The sequence below is a fragment of the Leptopilina boulardi genome, unplaced genomic scaffold (assembly GCF_019393585.1).
Source record: "Leptopilina boulardi isolate dan_hultmark-lab unplaced genomic scaffold, ZJU_Lbou_2.1 LbouV2_151, whole genome shotgun sequence".
Classification (NCBI taxonomy): Eukaryota; Metazoa; Arthropoda; class Insecta; order Hymenoptera; family Figitidae; genus Leptopilina; species Leptopilina boulardi.
In genome coordinates, this window is record NW_026137698.1 from 133,130 (window position 1) to 160,751 (window position 27,622).

The following is a 27,622-nucleotide window of genomic DNA, read 5'->3' on the forward strand; positions in this document are numbered from 1 at the left end:
TTGCGAACTTTTTTTATATATAATTTGTAGGCAAATAAATAAATTTTAAAATATTATTACAAAAAAATAAAAATTAAATATTGAGAAAATTGAGTTTTGAATAATACAATATTTTAATATTGAAGGGGAAAAAAAAGTTGAATTTGTATTCAAAGAGAATTTAATCGGACAATTTTTTTTTTTTAATATATATGAATAATTGGGCGTATGTGTACTGCACCCTTGTTGTGTTTGTATATGTGGAAAGTGACTCTAAATGGGATTACAAAATACCAAAGTTAACACGTGCTCATTTTCAAGGTTGCTGCAGACTTAGCGTGTCAGTGTAATTGCATAACTCTCGTTGCTTTTTATCATTCGCGTTTAATGTTAATTAAGTGCTAAGCAACGGCAGCTTCTTTCTATATATTGCGGAAATAAATTTTAAGAATCTCTAAATATGCCACACACGTTAATAAATTAAATTCACTGTGATAATTCTTTTTTTTTCATTTTTAATTTCGATTTAGTAAAAATTTACTTAAAAATTCTATTAATTCAGAAATGTTTTTTCTAAAAATTATAATTTTTTTTATTTTTATAATATGAAATTAATTATAAATTCAATAAAGCATTTTATGTAAATATTTTTTAAAATTCGAAATTTATAACTCACCTTCTTCTTGCGTGGATGAAGATCATTTAACATGAAAAAATCAGTGAGAAGTCCATCATCGGGTGTTGATCCTGGTTTAGGACTGTGTGAGGCATGAACTTGATTTGACCATGTTGTGGCATTATTAGCGGAAGTACCCTCATCGCTCAATGGTGGACTTGGTGTTCCACTTCTCCAGGAAGCACCACTGCTGCTGCTACTGCTATTTGATGTTCCTCCAACTCCTGGTGAAACAACAACTCCATCCTCACGTCCACGCCAAGAACCTAAAAAATCCAAAAGTTTATTATTTTCTAAATAAAAGACAAAACGAAAATAATTTTGTTTAGTTATTTAAAATAAATTTATATAAAAATGCAATTGAGGAATAATAATAATAATTTTATGGTTTGTGTCTCTCCAACGACATGATAATTTTATTGTTCATTATTATTATTTCCTCAAGAAATTTCGAGAGAGGAGTGTTGCACAATTTATTTGAGTATGCTGACCGCATAAACAAATCTCGATCATCGTGCTCTGGTAATATTGTTTTGATGCAGCAGTACCACTTTGCCCCGAAGACGTGAAAGCGGTTCAATTTCGTGGAGCCCAATCATTGAAAAAAAAAAATCCTTCTGGTGTTTTTATTTGTGTTATCAACGCTTGATTTATTGCTCATTCCTATCTTGTCAGTTCAGAAAATTACGTTTAAAGGAAATTTCAAAATAATATTCACAAAGAAAATTTCCTTTCCTTGAATTGACTTTCGATTTTCCTCTTTCAATTTTCAAACTGTTTATTATTATTTAGAAAAACTAAATAAAAAAATAATTTTCTTCCAAATTGAATCTCTTGATATTCAATTCGGAGGAAAATTTGAATTTTTTTTCTTAAATGGAAAATCAGAGAAAGAGGGTGCAAAATTGAATGAGAAATCGTCACCATTTGTGTTTGGAGCGTGATTCAGACTTTTGCAGCCACAGAACTCGAGGCCATAGCGAACTTTGGACCAAACGCGCGGATTTATAAGAGAGACAAAGAAACTTGCACTCTCCTTTTTTTAAATTTCAATATCTGCGTAGAGAATTTTCTCCGGAAAATTGAGAACGAAAAGTTTGAGGAACGATAATTTTACTGCCTTCAACAAAAAGCTTAATCACATAAATGAAAGAGTATTATAAAAAAATGGAAATAATAAATATTCATTATTAAATAATTCCTAATCATTATCAATTTAATTACTAATTAATAATCAATTATATATGATTACTGTAATAAAAATTATTTCCGATTTAGCAAAAAGAAAAATTCAAAACCTTGAGTGATTTTCGATTTCTTGTTGTTCTTGTTTACCGTGAACGAGTTTGCGGGACAAATTGATATTAAAATCTATTGTACAAGGCTCCTTAGAATAAAATGAGAGAGAGAAGGAAAAAAATCTCGTTCATGGTGAACAAGAACGATTCGCAAATGAAGCAGAACAAGAAGGAAAAATTATCAACGTCACGTTTTAGATTACACTCACACATAAAAATATGTTTATGGAAATTGGAATAAATTTCAATTAATATGAGAACGATAAACAAGAATCAGAAAAGTCAGCAACAAAAGAGCTTATTTTGAATTATCGACACTTTTTTCCCTCTCTCTTTCTGTCTTTCTATATAATAATTGATGCAGGCAATGTTTATAAAATAGTTACGTAATTTTATCACTGCATCATTTTATAATAGTCAAGTATTATATATTTGAAATGCAGAAATGAGAGAGATTTATCTTTATCATAATAACGAGGGAATAAATTTCATGACAATAGATCTGATTTTTAAATTCCAAGTTGCTCAAGGCGATACATCTAATCTATCTTTTTTTTTTGTTCCAATTTCTAATTTTGTCTCAATTGTTAATTGTTTTAATTTACAATTACATCTTACTTCACTGCAATTTAATAAAAATTTTTTCCTCCATCCAATAATTTTTTAATTGACAATTTAATTTTCTCACTGAATCGAACAAAAATTGTAATTTAAAAATGGATATTTTAATTAAAATAATTTTTAATAAATACCGTAATTTGGATCAGCAATTGGCAATTGTTTTTGGCCATGTGTACAGGGCGATGCAGAACCCAAGGAAAATGAAATGAGCAATTTGGCTGCGTCAGTATCGTTCATGCAAATTCCATTGGCATCGATGCGACAATTTCCAGCGTCTTTGCAAACATGATGTGGTACACAATCATTTGATTCATTGCCGGAACTTGTTCTGCGTTTTCGATTCCTGCAATAAAATAAAATAAAATAAGTTTTTTCAAAATAAAAACAAATTATGCAAAATCAAAAAAAAATACCATCACCATATTATATAAAAAAAATTAGTTTTAATAAAAATTTATTTATTAAAAAAAATAAAAGAAAAATATTTTTCTCAACAACGAGAGCATTAACCCCGTGTAAGTTAATATTAATCTGAATAATGAACTTGTGAAGTCCTCCTCCTCCTCTTCCTCTTTTGTTATATATAGAAAAGTAGCAGCGATTGTAAATAAGTTAAAGGGCAGGTTCGTGTTTATTTTACGACCTTACGTTGTGGCACGATACTTCTATGACGACCTACATTCTCCCTAAAGTTATTCGTGTCACATTTCCCGTTAGGCGATTAGACCGAACCGCTAGATAAACTCCCCTACGCACTTTCGCACAAGCACTTTTCGCAAAGTGCATCCAGTAAACATATATATACACACAAGAGTTCCGTTATATCAAAATGAAATCGCAAAACTGTTTACAAACATCTGCAAAAATTTATTATCTCTATCAAAATAAAAAAAAACATTTTTTTTCTCCACTAAAAAAGGGAGAGAAATTTACATTTTTTTTCCTCAATAAATTAAAAAATTAAATTTTTGAAATAAGAAATTATTTTTTTCCGGCGGTTTGTAGGAAATTAAAATTGGAGTTTGTTATGCAAATTGCCGGATTTCAGAATCTAATAGTTCATCATAATATTACAAAGTTCATCCTGTGGTGGTTTTCGCCGCAGATTAGGTATAAGTTCAAAGAGGAAGCCAAATATTATTTTCGACTCTAAATATAATATAGAAAAAACCGCAAAAAATTAATTTCAGTTTTCAATCAAAATCTAATTTAAAGAAGAAAATTTTTTTTTAAAAATCAAAGCTCGAAAAAATCGAAAAAAAAAATTGAACATTATGCAACATTGTTGCAGAGTTGAGAAATCCATCCCTGTAATTTTTCCACACAGAAATCGACCTGCACGCGAGATTCGAAGTAGCTTGCAATATATAACCATAGTCATAGTCGGTGTGGTTGGCAAATTACTATGGACTTTCCGAGAAAACGTAAAGGCACACCACCACCATAATTTCCTACCCTCACTCTCTTCAAAGCGGTCGATTTTCAGGATTAACCTGCTTCTCCTTTTTTTTTATAAATAAATATATTTAAAAAATATACTTGAAAACTGGAAAAATTTTCCAAACAGGAATTGAAATCACAAATTTTATAATTAGAAAAAATGAAAAGTTGAGAAAACAGAAAGAAATGGAAAAAAAAAAATTATCAAACTTTGAGGACATTGAATCGCAAAACGAAGAATCTCAAGGCCATCGCTTTTAACCGTTCCGCAGGTAGAACGGTACATCATGAGCAGTATATAGTCGAAAGTGAAACCGGCATGATGCGATGTTTCGAAAGTACCATATCCGGCAAACTTTCTGCATCCTGGACCCAATTTCAAAACAAATCTTTGCATCTTCCAAGGATACTTTGCGAAATGCAATTTTCATAATAAAAAATAAATTTTTATTTAGAAATTTTTTTTTTAAATTTCAATTTTTTAAAATTGCGTCGAAATATTTTTTTCGATTGTTTGTTTGGACAAATTAAAATTCTATTAATTAAAAATTCAGATAAATTAAAATTCGGTGAATTGGAATTTCTCTGTCATTTAAAAATTCGATTAAATTAAAATTCGAAAATTAGCCTAAAAAAATTATTTCTAATAAAATACTTTAAAATAAAAATTATTAATTATTTTTATGGGGTGGTACCGAAATTTTGCCAAATGTTTGACTAATTTATTTAGCAAAGAAATAAGAATGAGGAAACAATATATTTAAAAGCAAGACAATAGAAAACTTCGAAATGCGAGAGAGACTATAATCTTGAGAAAGAGGAAACAGCGATAAAAGTAGACGAAAAATATCAAGTGCGAAAGAACAATAAGGTTCTATATTTCTTGTCTGGGAAACAGTTACTCAAAAAAAAAAAAAATTAGAAAAAAAGGTTTATACACTGGAAAATCCATCAAGGAATGAGATAAATTGAAATTCTGTAAATAATTTTAAATTAATAAAATTTTTAGGCACCCAATTTTGGTGAATTTTAAAAATAGCTCCAAAATTGATTGTTCGGACATTTGTAATTTCGGACAAATAAAAATGCGGCACAAGAATAGGGCAAAACAAGAAAAGGAAAATTGTTATAAAAAAGAAGAAAAAAGAATATTGTGAATTTTTTAAAAACTCTGCAACCAAGTGTTGCCGAGTTGCAGTTGCAGGAAAGTAGGAGGTCAAATACCAAGAGTGGACACAATGGGCAAAGGAAGAAGCAAAAGAGTATAGGTAAATACTAAACTAGAATCTTTCTCTCTCTTTCTCTAGAGTTTGCAGTTTATTTCTCCGTTTGGCAGGGGAACATGGTGCGTGTAAGCAGTTAACTTAAACCCTTCCAAGTTGTCCAATCGCATTGTATCCCCGTGATTAAAGAGCACGAGGACAAACGACGTTGGTACACACAACCTGCCTACATATATATATATATACTATATTTATACTAAAAGCCATTCCATGGCTAAGGCTATGGCTACCTACCGCATCGTCAAAACCTACACGATTCTTCACCTACATGTCCTTTTTCACGATTCGTTATAACAAAGAAAATTTTTCTAAATCTGAATCAAAATTTCATTTTTAATTTTTATTTATCCCCACGATCTGATTTATAAGGATCACATTCGAAAATTCTAAATATTCAAGGAACAATGAGTTTCCCAAAAAAAAAAGGACATAGTGAAAATAGTAACCCAGTTTTCCTGCGAGTAGAACACGCGCGATGACCCAGTTACCCCGGGGATCTCGTCCCGGAATACGAGCTGACACGCTTCGTGACCTATATATCCCGGTTGCCATTTTGCCCAAAAAGATGACGCGGAAGAGGCACAACACTCGCGTTGAAAATCGATTTCCCAGTTGGCAACAGTAGCAACACCTCTTCTTTCTTTTTCGATTTTACGATTTAGAAGAAAAGCACTGCTACCACAAAAAAAAAAGAGGGAACAAAAATCACTGGATTTGCAATCAACAATAAATGTTTTAATATACTCTCACAAAAAAAAGTTCCGATTCAATAAAATAGTAAACGATCTTTTGCCAATGACTGACCGAGATTTTTTTTTAAACCATTACTTTCGGTTACAATCTTGATGATTATGATGAAAAAAAAGAAGATTCTAATGACAAAAGATTGATACAATTTTACTGCTGGCCATCCAGCCATAAAATTGTAAATCCACTACTGTGGCCGAAAGTACAAATCTCACGGATTCAATCCGCTATTTTTTATTGCCAACATTTTTATACAACAACTCTCGGTAAATTTATTTCGAAGAATAGCATTTACCTCGAAATCTTAACCGCGAAATAGATCAGAGACTACCTGTTTGATTTCAAAATACACTTTTCGTGTCAACTGATTCTGTTTCTGAAACACCTGATTCTGATTTTGATTCTGATTCTAATGTCCTGAACATTCAGAATTTGTAGATCATAAGAAACAAATGATTCTAGAATTTGAATACAGTCGAAATAATTTTATGAGCAGATAAAACAAAATAATTTCAAGATGATATATAATATGAAAATAGATTTAAAAGTCAGCTATAATGATATAGCAATCGACAATCATCGAGACATTAGCTTTGACATTAACCGCATTAGAAAGACACTTTGACTTTTCCCCTCTTTTTGCGAACGTCATCTTTTTTCCTTTGCGCAATCAACTGTCACGATTAAAATGACGACATCAATGTATATTTACAATAATGCCAAAACAACAATAACAACAAAAGTGATTCGAAATATAGCTTTAGCTTCTTTATTCCAAAAGCTCAACCTACTCAAAATCTTTATCAGGCTAATAAAAAAATTAATACCCAAAATGCAAATAAGAAAAAATTAAATTAATACAGAGGGTTTCTTTTTGGATAATAATTTGATGAATTTTCGCATTTATGAGGCGAGCACTGACCCAGTTTTCATCATAGCCATCCGGGTTAGGAAGTCAAATATATAGGGTCTATTTAACCCACATAGAATGTATACTACAGGAGTCGAACGACCTGAATCGAGCGACCCGATTTCCGTTGGTACGACCCGGAACAACCCAGTTTCCCCGAGTCCTGTGATGTGCTCCTGGACTGTCCTAATTTCAAGTTCGCCAAACAATATTCCCTCTTTTCTATATTATCGAAAGTTTCCCACACCTCTTACAACAAAGGATTCTCATTACAGTATAAATATATACAATATAAACTAAAACCACCTCAACAATTCTGCTATAGAAAAACTATAATTTTTATTTTGTACTAAAATTTTTCCAAAGGATTAGAAGAATCAGAATTCAGAAAAATTTATCAGTTTCTGGTTAGAATAATCAGGACGTAGAGGACCGTAAGTACGTATTAAATTGGAGGAAAAAAAAAATAATGAAAGTGAAAGAGAGAAAAAGACAATGGTGAAAGTGAAGTCCACCACCCCCTCCGAATAGATGGTGTGGAAAGGTCATTCGAAGGTCGATTTGTGCACGAATATGCAAACCGTCCTTCGTATATAGTAAGCTATAAGAAAAGCTCCTCGAGATAGAAAGAGAGAACCACCAAAACACACCTACGTGTATAATCTATATCGACACGTGGCAATGTGTGCATTTGTGTTGGTACACGTGCAGTTTAGCTATATAACGTTTAGCCTGCACTCGACCCATTGTCCCAGTTTCACCAGTCGACGGAAAGCAGGCGCAGAAGGAAGCAACAACAACCACCACCACAACTAACTACTACCATTGTAGACACACCGACTAGAGCCATTGGCACTAGAATTCAAACTCTCTTTACTATATCTATGTTATAAAACTCGATCTACAAATTCTCAACACGAAAACCACTTTTATATATATATATTAAAGAAGCTGATGCTTCAACAAGTGTAGAAGATCCTTGGAGCTTCCATATCTGAACACTATAATCATATATTTTATACTTGATTATAATATTTCATTCCTCTCCTACACTGGAAAAAATTCTCGTTTGGCTGTATTTCAGTTCAGTTGACCAAAATTCTTAAATTAATCTAAAAGCATGTTATGTTACATAACCAGAATTATGCAAACTGGCATATTTGAAAAATTGAGTGCTAATATCAGTTTCCATAATTCTGGTTATGTAACATGCTTCTGGTTAGATTAATTAATTTAACCAGAATTTTGGTCAGCTGAACTGAAATACAGTCAAACGAGAACTTTTTTTAATATGATTATAATATTCAGAAGTGGAAGCTCTAAGGATCTAAGCATCAGCTTCTTTAAAATACAGTCAGAAAAATTTAACACAGACTTTGTACTACACACACCTTCAGATAGTGAACCTTTCGAGCAACATCGGTACTAAATTGTACGGCACTTACGCTTTTTGGTAAACTAGAAATGTTTGATGATTAGCTTAACTATTAAAAAATTTTTCACTGCTAAACAGAATCAAACAGAAAACTGCTATGCAATTTGAACCAGAATTTTTGTTGAATGCTGATAAATAAAAAATATAAATTCCAGGGATGTAGAGCGACCATGAAGAAATTTCATGGTCAGTTGTTTCATGTACTTGTCAGTCTGAACGCCTATTACATGGGCTTTGAGCCGTTACAAAAGTGAGCACCGACCTAGCCCAATGCGGATATGTCGCCAAATTTGTCGTCGAATCCTTGAAACTGTCGTTTATATATACAAATGTCACCATCGGTATTCTTTTAGAGAGAGAGAGAGAGGAAAAACCGACTCATAGAATCAAAGACCTTGAGTATAGAAAAAAAAATCCAGCGATCTTGAGCTACTGACAGATAGAATATTGCAATCCTTGCTATTGTATTTTATATTGAAAGCATCGCGAGACCTGATTTTTAATCAGGTCGGAAATAGGAGCGCGAGAGCCATTTGCATCATCATCATCATCATCATTGCAACTGGGAAGTTGAAATATAAGGCCAACTGTTTGTCAATTGTCACAATGTTTTATTTTTCCATAGAGAATTTATTATCCTTCGATGATATCACAGTGAAAAAAAGCCTATAGGCGATTTATCTAAGAACGAATTCACTAAAAATTATACATTAATATCCTAGTTTTTATGGTAGGGAATTTTTTTTTTGGGATAATCCTAGTTAATGTCTAATATAGAACTAATGAAATATTTAAAGTCTGGAGTTTAAATTCTTATATATATTCTGATGACATGACGCTATGATTAATTGATATTTCAACTACCCTTGACATTAGTGAGAAGTCCATGAACATTTGGGAGGAAATTGGAATGCTTCTGCGCGCAGCCATTGCTTGAATTTCAGCATCAGACATGGCTCATAGGGAAAATTGGTACCGGTCTTATATATATATGTGTGTGTGAGTGAGCGTCGGTTTAAGCCAGGGGGGGTGGAATGACAAATTGTGGGGTCGCTCGGTGCCAGGCTGGGGCCACGGATCGGGGTCGATCGATGCAGCTACGTACAGCCAGAGGCAGACTCGTGGCAGATAAAATGGGTCAGGTACACGGAGCCAAGTTTTCTTACATATATATACATCTTCTCCAACATTCCCATCAGCAACAATTTTTTTTTTACTCAAAATATTCGCGAAAAAAAATTATTTCTCAAATCATTAATTTCTTTCATTTTGGAATATTATTTTACAATTTTTTCATGTTATTTTCGAGCTCAATTTTTCCTCTCTCTATATATAAAAAAAACAGAACCGTTATGATGAAAAATAATGAAAAACTTCACTTATATGCATCCTAGAAAGATCAGAAAATTGCCCCGTCGAATGAGAATGTAATTGAGGTGATTATGTCAATTATACACGCGAAGAAAGAAAGAAAGAAAATTACAACTTTCTCTCACAATAATAATTAGCTATTGTCGAATTAGTTTTTAACTATATATATATATATATATATATATATATATATTGTTGAACTAAATTGTGAAAGCCAGGGGGAAAAAAGAGAGGAGGAAGTATGTTATTCAGAACAGGAGGAAATTGTATAAAAGAATAGAAGAGATACAAAAATAGTAAAATACAGAAGATAAAAGATTTTGAGAGTAAAAACTATTTTTTAGTTTGAGATTTACCCTTTTTCCTAATTTGATTATAGAGTTCTATTTTAAAAAGCGAGTTTCGAACACTAAAAAAATTAGTTATGGATCAGAAATATTAGAATCTGCACTACTAATCTACGAAAATACTAATTTTTATTTGTCCGATAAATGTCTGAACAGAAAGATTCCCACCCCCAAAAAAATACAAATATTCCACAGAAAAGATAAAAAAAAAAACAATAAACGTTCACCTAAAAACTCTCTTTCTCATTTTAATCCAACCTCCATTTTAATCTCAACTTCCACCTCAACCTCGAAACCTACAAATGCGCCGCCTTGAATCCGAGTTTCTTTCCCGGCCAATGTCAGCGAAAGTATATAGTGTAGCACCAAAAAATCGATTTAATTTTTCAAATAGAAAAAAATTATTATTGCCTGCTTTTTTCTTCTCCATTATAATCTTTTTTCAAAAAGAAAATCTAAAATTCTATCCCTTGTGGTACGTTTCTTAACACGGAAATTGGATTAAACTATAAAGCAGAGGCGAGGGTGGACCGTCGAGAGAGAGAGAGAGAGAGAGAAAGATGGACAAGGGGGTGAGGGTAAACAAGGGTGCGGAGAAAAGAGGGGTGGTGGGCGGAAGTGTTCCGGGGGTTGCCTGGTCATATACAGAGCGTAGTGCACCTGACCCATATAGCTTCGGTGCGGTATTGATTGACCCAATTTGTAAAGCCGAACCGCCCCCGTCGTCGTCTTTCAGCCACCTTCACCTCGCCTCTCTCTCTCTCTCTCTATATATATATTATATACCCGCGTCTCTTTGCCAACGAACCGCCTCCACTTCTGCCCCCCATCAACACAAAACATAGTGAGAGAGGAGCCTCTGAAATTATTACGTAAGTTAACCTAGTGACTGACTATATACGAAATGATGACGACGACAACGAGCCCCCAAACGAAATCATCTGACGATTTTTTTACGTCAACGTCTCTCCAATATTTTATCGACATTTTTTAAAAGAAAAAAAAATAGTCTTTCACCAGACAGTTTCATTTATATCGTTTAAAATTGATTATACATAATTAAATTTAGTTTGCGTTAAATAGAAATCATTTTTAAATTTGAGATTAACATTCTTTTTTAAATAATCAATATAAAACTTTAAAAAATTCCTCCATGCTAGGGAATTATTATTGTTATAAAAAAAAAAATTATTTTAAATAAACGGTTACTTTGTACACTGAAAAAAAAATTTGATTTAAATAATCGGTTACTATTATCAAATAAATATTTACTTGAACCAAATAATTTTTGAAATAATTCAATAAACTATATTTGGACTAATATTTTCTATTTGTAACCAATACCATTTAATTGATTCAAATAAAAATTATTTGGATCAAGTAAAAATTTCTTTGATAATAGTCAAATAACCGATTAAAAGAATCAAATAATTTTTTTTTCAGTGTACAATAAGTTAAAAAACCACAAATTCAAAAGGTATAAAAACACAGAAAACACTTTGATTGTACTGTAACAAACATTTTTTTTCCATAATTAACCATAAATATTTGGCCAAATTAACCAAATATTTGGTAGATTTAATTAGACATTTAGTAAAAGTAACCAAAATATTAGATAAAATTATAACCAAACATTTTGGTTAAATTAAATTAAAAATATTAAAAATTAAAACAAAAATTGAATTAAAAAAAATATTTGTTACATTCAACCAAACTGCTTTCTAGATATGAAACACTAAAAAAAAGCAGCACTAAATCGTCAGGTAAATAATTTTTTTTTTCAACCTGAAACTGTGTCAATGAAAGATAACTAAAACCAAAATAAAATGAATTTGGTAATTTTTTTTTTTTTGACCCTATTATACTTTTTTTTCTTACTTTTCCTTCCTATCAAATGACAACCATTTCATGTTTTCTGAGTCAATAGTGCGCTTCTATCTTAATGGATTCATTCATAGGGGATGAAATTACCCTCGAGAGAAATACTAAAAATAGAATTAAATCCACTCTCCATGTTTTTCACTATATATCGTGTGTTAGTTTGATGATGCTTTGTTCATTGCGTGTATAATATTGGTTTTAAACAATTTTATAATTAAAATCCAAAAAAAAATAAAATAAATATAAATTTTGAATCGATGAAAAATTTACATACCTCTTTACGCCAATTTTTCGAATTTTATTTTTAAGAGGCTCTTCGCGCTCGCTACAACATCTACAGCGTTTTTGTTTCCTGAAAAATTCCATGATAATGATGAAGTTAACAAACGTTAGTGATCAACGATTTTTAAAAAATGAAAAATTTTTTATCATAAATGGAAAATTTTTTTTTTTTAATAAATTTTCATTTGAAAAAAAAATTCTTCCGAATGTTTTACTTATACACAAATTTGTTAAAAAAAGAACATTAATTTTATATAAAAATTTTTTTTTTAATTTTCCATTTGACAATATTTTTCTTTTTTTTTTGTAATCGTTGATCATAAACTTTGAGAACTCCACACAACCACGAAAAATCGCGAAATGTCAGAGATTTTTTCTTTGTTTTTATTAGGCCAGAATAATATAAAAAATTATGCAAAACTTGAATTGATTTAATATATGACAAATTTTGAAAATTCTTAAGACATTTGGAAGGGCGCAACGATTTCATAATTCTTTAATTTTATTTTTATAATAAAAATTGAAAAATTCTATATTTTACCAGATAATAAAACTAATAATAAATTACTTAAAAATTCAAATAAATAATTCAAATAATTTTAATTATTTTTATTATAATAGAAAGTGTTTAAAACCTTTGTTGAACGATTTTGAATAAAATGTGTTAATGAAATAGTGTTGGTGATATATGTTTTCAATTGTTTATATCTTCTAACAACTCTTCAACTATTTTTCAATAGGATTACTTTAAAATTACTGTTCTACTTTTTTTTGTCTCGTTAAAATTATAAAAAAAGACCTACGTCGCCGTTGCTCCAACTGTTTTATAGATTTCACTTGCTCATATGTCCTTAAATTAACAAAAGTTCACAATGATCTTTCGTCATTATTAAAAAAACAAAAAGATAATTACTCCACAATGATTTGAAAATAATTTTTTAATAAATCTAATTTTTAATATTAATTTGTAATATTTGAACTATTTAAATCTAATTATTTATTTTAATTTAATAAATCATACCGCGATTACAAAAATTACATTCTTATTTATGAATTTAAAAAAAAAATGTGGGTCAATTACCTTTTTGTTTAATAATAATAATAATAAACACTGTTGGAAAATTTACACATTTTTTTTGTATTTAAATATTTTAAAATAACAATTTTTAATTAAACGAAGTAAAAAGAAATTAATTACGAAATCTCTGTATATTTAAAAAAAAAATTAATGTATATTCCTTTATTATTTCCAAATGAAAATTTAAATAGAATAAATAAAAATTGAGATGAACAATTTTCACTTCATAATTACGAAATCCGAGAAATGATTTTTCAAATTAATTTTTATTTCTATTTACATTATTCATTATTTACAATGAATGTCAATATTTTTTTAGCTTTAAAATTTAATTTATTCTCAAATAAAATAAATCATTTTTAATTTACCATTTAATTATTTCTTTTAAATGTTTTTAAATTCTCAATAAATTAATCATTCAAATGTTTAAATTTTTCCAACAATGTTAAAAAAAATGCAATTATATATTGTAATACTTGCGAATTGTGAATTTCATTGTACCTTGTTCTTGTCATTGTCTCCTCGGGCCTGAAAAATAAATAATTTTTAATTATAAACTAATAAATATTGAAAATTCATATTTTCTATTATTATTATTTAATGTAAAAATTTTTTTATTCCATTATTATTATATAAAAATCAAAAATGTATATTATGTATTAAAATTAATTAAATTAAATTAAAACTAAATTAAAATGAAATTAAAATAAAATAAATTAAAAAATAACAATTAAAATTTAGAGAGAAAAAATAAAGAAAATAATTAATAAAAAGTAAAAATGAAGAGGGATCAACATTTAGATGAGAGATATTGATTTTCAATGAAATCAAAATATTATAATTGGTTAAATTAAATGCCCATATGGAAGCGAAAGGTAACTCGAGCAGAAAAGAAAGGTAAAACAGGTATTCCTATAGAGAGTGGATACAATTACGTTGTGTGTGGAGAGAGAGAGAGAGAGAAAGAAACAGTGCGTTGCTCAATTTGCTGCCGCCAATTACCGTAAGGGCGTATGAGCAGGCAATTTGGCTCACCACGTTGCGTGTATACAACTTTATGGGAAAGGAAAAAAAATCGAAATTTTTACCCAGTTGCCACGCGATCAAATCACTTTGGCAAAAATGTATCGAAGGTCTTTTTTTATTTCCACCCGAGAGAGGTTTACAATTTCGTTTTCAATTTACAAATTGACCTATTCACAAAAAAATAAAAAAAAAAACTCATCACGTTTTTAAATTTCTGTATAAATATTAAAAAAAAAAAATTATTTATTTATTATTATATTATTTATATTTATAGTAATTATTATTAATAATTAAACATAAAAAAAAGAAAATAATCAATATTAGCCAAGGAGAATAATTTCCCCGAGTAAAATAGAGTCATAAGTGTTGGATGCACATTATTCTCTCTAATGTAGTGCTTGGGTGAGTCGTAAGCAATGGTTTGACGTCAAGTTGATACTGTAACGAGTTCCCTGTACGTAAGCAGGGGAAACTAATTAAACTCAACTCGTTCTATGCTCTCTAACCTCCCTCCCCAACATACACAACACAAACACATTTTCCTCTATTTCTCTTGATATATATTCTTTCACAAGCTGTTGAACTCAGCTACAAGTGTTTATTATAACGGATCTAGACGAGCAACAACTCAAATCAACATAGCGTGTAAAAAAAGAAAAATAGAACGGATTTTTGGAAAGCTAACGAACGAGAAGCAACATTCAATGTCACCCAATGCCCTTAAAAACAATGAAATTAAAATACATTACCGTTATCAAAATTCATTTCAATGATGTTTTTTAAATTGAAAATATTGTCGTTGGTCAATTTAACCTCAAAACACTTGTCACATTTTCAGTTAACTATAATTTTCAATCTTACTTAATGTCTGTATACTTGACATAATATTAACTTGTTAGCTTTATTACTTAACGATATTTTCACTTTTTCATTGTACAATAATAATGTAATTTCAGTTAATTAATGTAATTTTGTTTCTTTACTGACACCGATTGAACTGTTTCACAAATTATGACTATTACCATTTGAAGTTTGTGACATTATAACAATAAGGGCTGCCAACTGTGTAAATATTTTAGCGCGAACTTCAAATATTAAAAAGAAATTCTAAACACTTTTTCTCTAATTATACTATTTCGTCTAAAACTATAATTATATTATATATTTTATTTTACTGTATTTTAAAATTAATATATAATTAAAATTTCTATAATAAATATTAAGTTTTGTGTGCGGGGGTCGAAAATCGTAACTTCGATTCTTAAATCGATTTTTTCAATAATCGATTTTTCCAAAAGTATCGAATCGAACGTTGTCAAAATGTCAAAAATTGTTGTGAAAATATTTTATTAAATAAACAAAATAATTGAATTAAAAATAACTAATTTTATTTTAAATTGTTTAAAAATAAGTTAAAAATAAGAAATCAGATAATTAAGTGTGAATAAAAGTGTAAATTAAAAAAGAAACAAATTTGAATAGAGGTTATGTTCGGATTTAAAGGGACATAGAGAATAACAAAAGAAATACAATTCTCGTTTTAGTTATTTTCTCTTTAAATAAAAGTGCGTGTTAAAAAAAAAGAAAAAAAAATAGAGAGAGAGCGATAGCGCGAGTAAAAGAATTCTTTCTGCGTAAAATGGGTTTGACGCTATAAAACGGGATTGCGATTGGAGTAAACTGCGTATATACATGGGCTGGTTAACAGAGGATTTCTCCTTCCTTTGTGATTTTCTCCCTCCCTCCCTCTCCCATGTGGGGTAGGTCAAGCAAGGCCAGGTGCAGACTCGGCCCCATGGACAGGTAACTAACCTGAGCAGCCCAGACACAGCAGAAGCAAAGGACTATAACATTATTTGAAAGCCCGAATATCTCTTTGTGTGAAGAATTCTCCTCGTTGCCAACTTGGACCCAACCCGTATTTCGTTCAAAAAAAAAAAAAAAAGGGTGGTGGTCCCTTCTCCCTCTCAAAATATTCTTTTTTTCATCTCCATTTTCTTGCTCACAATATTCTCCAACTATTTTTTTTAGAATTTTGAAAAAATACTCTACAATTATTAATATAATTTCTTTAATTTTTTTCATAATTTGGAAACTTTTTTCACTAAAAAGAAAAAAAAAATGAAAATAATCGAGTATAAAAAAATGTAAGCACTTTAATGTTTCTCGTTTTCAGATGAAAAAAGAAGTTGGATGCTCCTTTGGAAATGCAGAAGTGGAAAAGTGAAAAATACAAAATAGTGTGTGATTCTCCGAAAATAAAAGATTGGAATGAGAACCGAAACGTCGAGAGAGTTTTTAGGTCGTTGCTACGAGCTCCAGACATTGGGAGGCCGTTCCACCCTTGGAAGCATTTGAAAGAGAAAGAGAGAGGGATAGAAAAAAGAGAGAGAGAGAGTGAGTAAAAGCAGGAAAGAGAAAAAAAGCCTAACTTGTATATAGGGATAGGAATCAGGGAGTGGGTTAGAGCTTCAGCCCCCACCAAAAGAATTCAAGTTCTTTGACCAGGTATATACATATATAGTAGTTTTTTCTTTACTATTTTTTTCTCCAATCTACTGGTAAGATGAACTTCCCAAATGTGTTAGGTTCTCATTTTTCGATGAGAAAATATGATAGCGATGATCAATTTCGTCCAATTCTGATAAAAATTCTTTTTGTAAAAGTTTGAATTTTTATTTTATTCCTTTCTATTTATTCGAATTTAAATTTTATCAAAACTACAAAAAATTTTCATTTAATTTTTTCAGAAAATTGTGTGTCAAAAAAAAAGAAGAACCTTTTCAGAGAGAATTATCATTTGATGCGACTCAAGATGAAAAATATATATAAATCGAGGGAGGTTATTTTCCAAATTTTACTAAAAGGTAATAGTTTGACTGTGAAATATTCGAAGGGGAATTGACAAGGTATATAGAAAGAAAGAGAAGAAGAGAGGGCCGAGGTCGACTGGGATTTAGTCGATTCACACGAGAAAGAGCTATATGATTTTACAGGGAGATGCGTTCTCCATGGTATATATATATGTATATAAATAAAGGTGAGGACAGGTGTGCAGCGAGGGTGCGTTCACAGTCTACTGAGTCAGAGCAGTGAGCAATCGCAGGACAGTCATCGAGCACACAAACTTCCCTTACTAAAACAATTCCACACTTGTTACAATTTAAAAAAAAAAAAACAAACACAAAATTACTATTGTTTTCAAAACAATTAAAAATGTCCAATTGGAAAAATAATTGAAAAATTTATTTCCAATTGGAAAATTAGAATGAAATTTTTTTTTTTAAATTCCAATTGGGAAAAATTATTATCTTATTGAAAAATTTTCTCAAAAGAAAAAGAGATTAGAAAAGCTCATTTTTCGAAAAAAAAAAACATATCCTATTTTGATAAAAAATCATTTTTGAATTTTCTCTTCAGTGATTATTTGAGGAAAATTTTTTAAGGATAATCTGTGCACAAGTGTATGTATGTATTTGTGACAGGGACACAAAGGAGTGCTGGATAAGAGCAAAAGCGGATTTATTCAATGCTTTGATCCCTTGGGCTCTCAAATCACGCTCCGTAGCGCAATTGTAACCAAAATAGATATTTTTTTTGTAAAAAAAATAAAAATTCGATATAAGAAAATTGAAAACAAATAATTTATATTTTACAAACCGTTAATTATAAAAAGGAAAATATTTTTACTAATTATGCAATATTTTTTGTTTCTTTTAATTTTTGGTAATTAATTAAATTAGAAATTAAATTAATCTCAAACAGTAATTAATATTAAAATTTTCTTTTATGATTTTTTAACGTGATTTGAAATATTTTCATTTTCAACAAAAAAAATTAGTAAAAAGAATGAATATTTTGAAAATATGTATGGTATCTTACCCATTGGCATTTGGCACATCGATGGAGCTTGAAGATGATCGTTTTCTATCCCCGGCCATGTCAGCAAGTCTCGCAAAATCAGTATCCGAATAAGCAAGTCGTGCGCTTTTTCTTGATTCAAGTAGTCTCACTTCATCCAATTTTTTTGTTATGCTCATAGAAATCTGTAAAACAAAAAATTTCAATCTTAATAATCGTAAAAAAATAAAAAAATTAAAACTAAATTATAATAAACCGTTTTTTATAAAAATAATAAATTTTTGATTTTCTTATAACGTCTCAAAAACTACTTTTTTCCTCAGCTTATTTTATTAATAAAATTAGAAGACCTTTATTTTTTCGTCACCTCATTTATTGTTTTTTTTTACTTCAAAAAAAAAATCGCCCAACGAAAAATAGAATTTACGTCACATATTTCCGAAAATAATTTTCTTTCAACGATTTTGTTTCTTATTATAGGATTATAATTTTAGAGAGTGACAAAAAAACCTTTTTTCTTTTTTTTAGATAGCCTCTAATTTATCAGATATTATATGATATTAAAAAAGAAAAAAAATTTCCATTTTTCCATTTCAGTGAACACCCTCAATTCTTCTCTCTCCGTCGCATTTATATTGCGGGGTCAAAAATTTCTCATTTCCGGAAATTCAGGCCCTATCGGAATAAAAAAATCTAAATGCCATCCGTTTAGATATCAAGGAGACTGTAATTATTTAAAAAAAAATTTCGAGAAACAAAAAAGATGATTTTTTTTTTCCTTTTATAATGTATCGAAAATCATTTTGCCATCATAGAAGTTTCAAGTGAATGTTATATACGTAATTCGATAATGCCTACAATTATGTTGCAATAGTTGCACCGGGTGGGAAAAATGAAAGTCCCTCGCTTTCAACGTTTAGATATATATATATATATATATATATATCTCCCCTCCAATGTTGTATCATAAGCGCGAAACTTAAATAAATCATTAGATCGTTCCTTTCTTCGATATATGCATTCGACCCTGCGCCATTCGAACTTGATTTCCTAATCAAATTAATATATCATGCTATATAGATAAAAATCTACCTTGTGTAATAATATCATTAGGAAATCTGGAGAAATCCTTTTTTTTTTTTTTAATTAATTAATTAGTGTCTTATATTTATTAATATCGTTACTTTTTATGATGGAATAAAAAATAAATCACTAATTAAACGAACCGTATTTTCACACAATTTTCCTTACACCCCAAGAAAACACTTTTATTTGAGGTAGAAAATAAATTTTTTTTTTAATCAATTAAAAATATATTTGTCTCATTTTTATTTGTTTAAATAAAAAATTAATTGTTTAAAAAATTTTATTTGTTAAAAAAAAATATATGCAAATAAAATTTATTTCCTATTAAAATTTATTTGGAGAAAAAAATTAATATTTATATTTATTTAATTTTTTTTGAAAATTAATATGGAAAAAAATAATAATTTTTTGTTCGCGATATCGGGTCGTGTTTTCGCTTTTCACAGAGAGCAAAGTGAAGGTGGTAGTGGTGCAATGGAGCCTTTCAGAAAAGTCCATGAACGCACATACAATAATATTAGGTGTATATATGTATAAATTGAGTTAGTGATAGTGTAAACGATGAACTATTCCACGTGACGTGTGGTGCACTTTCTCCCCGACTTTCAAATTTCTTCTCTCTCATTGGTGTAGTAGTATTTTGCTATTATATACATATATATGTATAATAATCGTGCAACCTAAGCTGTTTAAAACCCGCTCGCATAAGTCCGACTTAAAGTCGTTGACCTTAGGCTCCTTACCTCGAGGTCGTCCGGGTGTGGGATTTAATTCGATCGCAAATCGAACGTTTTTCCAATTGCATAATCAAATCACCAAAGTTTTTAATAAAATAGCAAAATTTTAACCACATTTTTTAATTAATATTAAAATAAAAATTTATTAATATTAAAATTATACACGGAAAAAAATGTTTACGATAAGTTTCACTAAAACAGCGAAAGTTTTCGTTATTCTATAGCTGTTCCAGATAACGATTTTTTTGAAACGAATTATTATAGCCGATTATTAAAACTGAATTTTTATATTCAATTGAAAAAAAAAATTATTAAAGACAAAAATTAAATAATTTTTTGTATAATTAACAGAAAAAAATATTTATTTCAATTTCTAAATTGGCTGAATTTTGAAATTCAAAGGGGTGTCTAGACTCTATGGGATGGATTACATGGCGATGATTCTCGATATTGACATGGGTGTCAGAGGGAAAGAAGATCAGCAAAGGGTGCGCATGAGAAGGAGAAGATGCGGGACAGGTTTTTTTTTTCTCTTTTTTTCTTGGAAACTTGATCCAGTCTGTTAGGTGAATCCTGACTATATGATGCCTTAGAATTTTCCATTAGTAAAGAAAGCGAAACATTTTTCGGACAATTTTTTACCCGAAATATTTTTTTTTTTAGCCAAAAATTTTAATTACAAATTTTATATAAATATGTAAAGGGATAAAAGTTCCAACTTGTAATCGCACTTTCTACTTTCAATTTTGCATTTTTTTTTCTCTTTTTTCAAACAGAGAACCTGTTGGAGAATTTTCTTCTGTCCACTATGTATATATATATATGTGTGCCAACTGGACTTATAATGAATGGCAAACACTATAAACACTTGTCTTATGCATTATAAGAATTTTCATGTTAAAAGATAAATCATTGACTCTCTTTTCTCTCTACGGCAATATTGAGGAAAGTAATCACCAGGTCAATGGGAGGTCATGAAAAAATTCAAACTTAAATTTTCTAACATTATAAACTTTATATAGAGTAGTCAATAAATCGCGTGTGCCATAAGATGCGTTAGAAATGTTAGAAAAAAAAAGGAAAGAAAAAAAAATCACAGTGAGGGAACTGACGAGCTATTCAAAGTTACGAAACAAGGTGAAAGTGCATTTTACTTCACTTCACAACCGTGTTTTGCCATCATCAATCTCTAAAACTAAAATCTCTTTTAAAAAAATTAAAAAAATTTTTTTTTTTCTGTTTAAAATATTTTAAACTTTATTTGCTGCCAAATAAAAATTCTGCTTTTTTCTCACAAAATGTTTTCATATATTATCAATTCAAAATCAGATAATAATATACTAAAAAGTAAAAATATAATGTGAAAATTTGCAACATTTGCAAAAAAATAATAACGCAAACTCTAAATTACAGTCTTTTCCGCGAATCAATAATAATTTCTCTTGGCGTGCAACACTTTTTAGCAATTCGCCATGCTGTGTTAACCGGAATCGTTATTAGAACAAAAAAAAAAATCTGTGTCCAATTGAAACAATGTCTTGTTATACCGAACAAGGAACTGATTTTGCTTATATATATATATATTGTTACGTGGACACCCTGGAGAACCATTTTACCTTCATATATAGTGAACGCGGGCATATATTACAACAAACGTTGGTCATTGAAACTCGACTTGAAACGTTTATGGCTTCTGGTTTCTCGAGTTTCAACAGTTCAATATTATGCATTCTATTAAAAAATCTAAAAAAAAAAAATATAAGAAAAATCCCCACTTGTTTCAATCAAGAATTATTAGAATAAAAATTCAATAAAACATGATAAATTTATATAATTACAAATTTTACTAAAAGAAACAAATTAATAAAAAACTACTTAAAAAATTAATAAAAAGAAAAAAAATTCGAACTGTTATCAAATGAGGAAAATTCAAAAGAATAAAGTCATCAGCTGTGACTGGAAAAACAAAATTATCAAGAAAATAAAACTGTTTCGAAAATTATCCCAGCAGAGAAAACGCAAAGAGGAAAAAATGCAAGGACAAAAAAATATACAAAACGTCAACTCTTTTTATAAAAAAAAAGTTTCGATAATTTTTTTTCTAAAAAAAAATTTAATTCAAATAATTTAGACTATTATCAAATATTTACTTTAACCAAATAATTTTTGTTTTAAATACAGAAATTATTTCGTTCAAGTAAATATACAGCCAAGTAAATTATATTTGAATCAAATAAACTTCTTTCCAGGGAAATATCGAAATATTTTTAATTTCGATTTAATTTGCAGCAAAAACATATTTTAATTGGAATTAATATTTCCCTGATTTAAAAACAAATTTACGACACGCATAAAAAAACTAAAATCACTTCAATATGATCGTTTTAAATGCGGATAAAATCAGCAAAAAGGACATGAAGCAATCCAACTTGTTTTGGATATGAGGACGTGCAACAAACCGTAAACAAAAAAAAAAAAAAGAATTTCTTATCTTCATATATGAGAGTTTTTCTTCATTATAAACGAGAGGAATTGGGGACCGGTTTCTTTATTTTTTTGACGATAAGGTCGTTTTCATGATTGTGTGTGCATATTATATATATGATGAAGCACGACACATCAGAAGCGATGATACCAACTGGAAACAAGGAAGGACGGCCGCATTCCAAACCAACAATATAATGATAACTGTAAAACGGAACTCGAGTTCTTGTCAGGTAAATATTGCTTGTCTGCGTTGCAAAACAAGTCAAACTAGATCATCCGCAACATTTGACTGCGCGCTCTCAACACACACCAACCATTTAAAATCGTGTCAAATGCGCGGACACGTAACAACTTGACCGTTCACTCAATCATTACCGCCTCACGTACATTTTAATAAAATTAACCTAATTTCCAAACTTGTTTCAAAATTTTGTCATATAAAAAATAATTTTTACCGATTTAATTTTAAAATGTATCAAAGTTTTAATTATTAAAAGTTCATGGAAAAAAATCTTTATCTGGAACAGCGATATATTTTACTAAAACAGCGAAAGTTTTCGCTATTCTAGAGAAGCACATCGCTGTTCCAAATAATGATTTTTTTCCATGATGGAATTCAAATTCTCAAAGGTTTTAATGTATTTTAACTGCTAAATATTAATTTTGTCAATTTAATTTTTCTACACTACTGTAATTAAAGTCGAAAAAAAATTTCATTGTTGATTGATTTTTCTTTATACTTCGTTTCTGTATATAAAATGTTCGCCAAGTTGCGCGCACGAGTATAAATTTTTATGACCAACAATTTTATACAATTTTTTTTTTTTTTTTTTTTTTTTGTAACCACCCGTTCTTTTTAGTACCACTAAAAGAAACATTTCACGCGTCGTTGACTTGTTGAAAAGTCGTTTTTTAAAAACATTTTGTGGTAGTTTATCTTCTACTTTTGCAGAGGCGGGGGGTTTTGGATAAATTCTTGGAAAGCTATATTCTAGTGCGACTAATTTGGACAGAAAAAATCAACTTTCTTGAATAATGGTTTTTCTCGTTTACGTCATGTAACATTAAAAAGTGATTAGAGCAAATCCTAATTGAGCAATGCTCGTTATCTTTCTCTCTCTGTTTCTATAAGAGAATTACGGACACAATGAAATCCTTGATCGGGATTTAATGCTGGGAAATTTTTCAGTATAGTTTTTTCTTTTTACCCCCCCCCCTGGAATTATTTAAAAATAGTCTTTATAAAAAAAAAAACGTGTGGTGTTAATGTTACTCGTGAACTCTTTTTTTTTGTCTTCTTCACAGTGAGGAGAACAAACAAAAGAACACGTGCGATAAAAAAAAACATTTAAACACTTCTTATCTGTTGCTTGAAATTGTCACGTTTGTGTCTATAGCCTCGAGGTGCAGTTCACGGTTTTGAACTCTGATTATACCCTCAATTTGAAAATTATATGGACTCATAAAAATTGCTTTTAATTATATATATACACACACACGAGTTAAAATCTATAATTTTTTTTCAATTAAGAATTATATTTTTCTAAAAACAATTTTGTTTTTTTCTCTTTCTATAGAAAGTTTATTCGTTTTCTTATGAAATCATAAAATTAGCTCTAGATTGCACAATAAAGAGTTTGCGACTTGCGCAAATTTACTACAAATAACAAAAGTCTGATTCATCTAGATCCTGATGCTAAAATGACAAAGACTATCCTTGAACCAAACATTTCATGAGCAAATATGACAATTATTAAAATTGCTTGTCTGTATTTTTGTTAAACAATTATTAAATTTACTTTTAGGTTATGTTAATATAAAATTTCTTGTAACTAATACAGATTTAGAAGTCGTTTTTCATTTAGAAATTTTGAACACAAAACTTTCGAACCTAGAAACAAAAGGACAGGGTAATTAAATAATTATTACATTATCTAATTTCTAATAGTATAATAATTCTTCTCCAAGAATTGATAAAAAAAAATGCGCCTGTTTTTGTCCTAAGAGGGGCTTTAAAGTTTGTATATTGAGAGACACGCTTCGAGTTTTCTTGAGCCGTTCCTAGATTCCTAGTTATATATACCTATACATAGCAGAAGCTCATTACTCACGTTCAGGTGCAGCTTGCACGTGGAAAACGGCGATTACGCAGTTCTACCATTACCACCCGGCAATAACGGCCCTCAGATTTGTATATATGTATATGTGTAGTGATGGTGGGGGGATACACGGGGGGAGGTAGGAGGAGGTCCAGGGAACAAAGAAATCCTTGAGAGACTCGCGAGACCAGATACACACAAGACATGATTCGAACTGCTTTTGCCCCCGTTAGATCCGTAAACACATTCGAATCAAACGAGAAAATCAGGCTATATAGAGGTGTTTTATCAACAATTTATATGAGCTGTTCAAAATCATTTTTAAATTAGTTGGTCTAAATGTCATATGTTCAATTCATGTATAACGAGGTTTAAATAAGAATTCTAAATTGCTTTTTAATCATCCGTTAATGATTTCGGTACAAAAATGAACAGAAGTTAAGGATTTCCCCAAAACTCTAAATGTTCGAAATTTTGAACCGGCAGAAACTCCAAATAGTCGAAATTTTAAATGGTTAAAACTTTTTTGCTGTAAGAGTTTTCTTTCCTTTTCCTTTCTATAGAAAAAATGGAGACAGAAAACTGTTGCACCAAAAAAGTGTCGACTATTTGAAGTTTCTACCGGTTAAAATTTCGAACATTTAGAGTATGCAGATCAACCGAGTATAGAAATGGAAAGAGCGTTGAAAATTAAGCCCTAAAAGTGGGGGATATAAATGCAAAAGAGAGATAGGTATTCTCAAGGAACGTGCGATAGGCTCTTATATACACCCGAAGCCATTGTTTTCGCGGTCATTTTCATATTAATAATTGGTAGCGGCCAGGGACTCTTGTTGCATTATCCGCACGCTTTGGTCATCGATAATGCATGTGCATATATTGTCGACCATAATATATATTTATATGCCTAACATTACTCAATTTGTATTGAAATTTTAACAACAGAAATCAAAATCATCTCTATTCTTTTTTGTATTAACTATTTATAGAAGCAGAACTTAAAATCATTTTCTCCTAAAAGAAATATATATTTTTATCAAATAAAAGAATGATATGAAAAAAAATGACAAAAAAAGAAATAGAATGTAAAACCATATGCCTTTTAGTCCAAGGTGGTGACAAGTAGTAGATTGAAAAAGGTAATGATTCGTGGTTGGACGAGACGACGACGCACTATCTAGAGAAGAATGGCGAAGACGACGCGCGCTGGCCAACATCGGGGCTATCTATATCCGTCCACGGTCGATCGCTTAGGTCGGATTACGCGGGCGTCTCTCGTTTTAAAAGCGAACCTGACTGCAAGACGAGAATTTCAAAGAAGATTCAAAACTCTGGAGAGAGAGCCTTCTTCTCTCCTTTATTTTATAAGGTGCCACCCACGCCTTCTCTCTCACTCTTCATATTATAAACCCAGTACAACCCCTTTCATCATTCAAAAATAAACTCCATGGATGATAAAAATAGTATTTCGATCGTCTTTCAAGAAATACAAGAGTTCTATATTACCGGGTTTTATTTTTTCTGTCTCCAACAAATCCAACGCCCTTCTCATTAGATACCAATCTATTTTAGATTCCCAATATTCAGTTTTCATTATTTTTCGAATCTCAAAAAAGGCTACAAAAACACGCGGTTTTTGGGAGATGAAGCCGGCCGGCCGGAATTATAGCAACAATCGGTGTCACTGTGTCGAATAAACCGATGACGTCACTGGACGTCTTCAAAAATCTTATTGTAACAATTCAACATTTTTATTTCACATTAACTGTAATTTTATTTAGGCTAATTTAATTATTTAAAAGGGAGTAAAAACATATTTTAAAATGTGCAAATTATATTTGCGTGTGAAAAGCAATTCTCCTTTTTTAAAGGACAGTTACACTTTTTTTTATGACTCTCTCAATTAGTGCGACAATTTGAATAATCGTCCTTTGTCTTTTAAACACTGCGTCCTAAATGTTAGTGTCGAGTATAATGTGTTTCTTACGCCCGGTTGCATCAACATTTATATTGCAATTCAAGTGGAACCTAAAACTGTAATCAGCCAATCGAATCTCACCTCCAGGTGTCTAAGTACTACTTAAAGTTTCAGTTTTATGACCCTAATAAAACATTGAAATGACTCTAAAATGGTGCTACTTATCTCAAAAAATACAGTCTAATTTATCAAATTGCATATTATATATTACCTCGCGAACTGTTTTCGAAATATGGAGAAATATAAACAGAAGACGAAACAGACGTGACTTTTTTAAAATTACGAATGTCAATTATCAAGAATTATCGTATATATGAACATTAATAAACCATTTGATGTAGATTAACCAAGAATTTGTTAAACAAAGAGCAATTAACAGGACTTAGAAGACAAAAGAAAGGAAAAAATCTATACCGTTCTATTTCCGCTTATCTTATTGCATATATGAAAGAGGAGAGGGCTGATTATATAGTAGGGGGTAAAAGAGAGAAATAAATAAATATATATATATACAAGAATCGTGTTCACGTTTTAAAACGAGGTCACAATGCGGAGATAGCCGTTATCCGTATATATGCAATGGCGGTGCAACCACGTCCACGTGGCTCTAACTGTACGAAGAAAAGTGGGCTTTGGCTATACGTGACGCAAGAAGAAATGATTTGTTACGCGTTCTTGGGAGAACGTTGTGACCCTGCAACCACCACCTCTCACACGACGACATTCTCTTTAATCACAGGACCAACTTACTGCCCCCTAAGCACTATTTACCATGCTTTATAATAGTTTTTTTACCTCGAATTTTAAATCAGTCTTAAGCCCAAACTATCAAAAATTTATTTATAATTCAAATTCGTAAATCAGAAAGGAACCAATAAGACCATCGACACTAAGAGCAAACCAAATAACAATAGAAGGCAACATATGGTTGTAAATTTCAATATGATGAACCGCAATGCGTGAAAGTGTCATAACAATTTACATTGGCAATAGGATGAAA

At 30.1% G+C, this 27,622-nt stretch overlaps 1 protein-coding gene and 1 long non-coding RNA gene across 7 annotated transcripts in view; one reads left to right on the forward strand and one right to left on the reverse strand.

Annotated features, from left to right (window-relative positions):
• The window catches only part of LOC127276719 (zinc finger protein 704-like), a 72,988-nt gene that overhangs the window by 32,384 nt on the left and 12,982 nt on the right, over positions 1–27,622 (reverse strand). For 4 of the 5 annotated variants that reach the window (XM_051297344.1, XM_051297341.1, XM_051297340.1 and 1 more), the window contains exons 3-7: positions 18,257–18,420; positions 13,850–13,876; positions 12,263–12,340; positions 2,706–2,917; positions 656–921 (exon numbers count right to left, since the gene is read on the reverse strand). In XM_051297344.1, the coding sequence (XP_051153301.1) occupies positions 656–921; positions 2,706–2,917; positions 12,263–12,340; positions 13,850–13,876; positions 18,257–18,420 (747 nt within the window). The remainder of the gene's footprint in view (positions 1–655; positions 922–2,705; positions 2,918–12,262; positions 12,341–13,849; positions 13,877–18,256; positions 18,421–27,622) is intronic. The other variant, XM_051297343.1, reaches the window with a different exon arrangement.
• Positions 9,264–18,249, forward strand: LOC127276727 (uncharacterized). Of its 2 annotated transcripts, none has more exons than XR_007842246.1 (3): positions 9,264–9,531; positions 16,551–16,882; positions 17,125–18,249. It is a non-coding gene; the product is annotated as an uncharacterized LOC127276727 (long non-coding RNA). The 2 variants fall into 2 exon arrangements; XR_007842245.1 differs by lacking the exon at positions 9,264–9,531 and adding an exon at positions 15,685–16,177.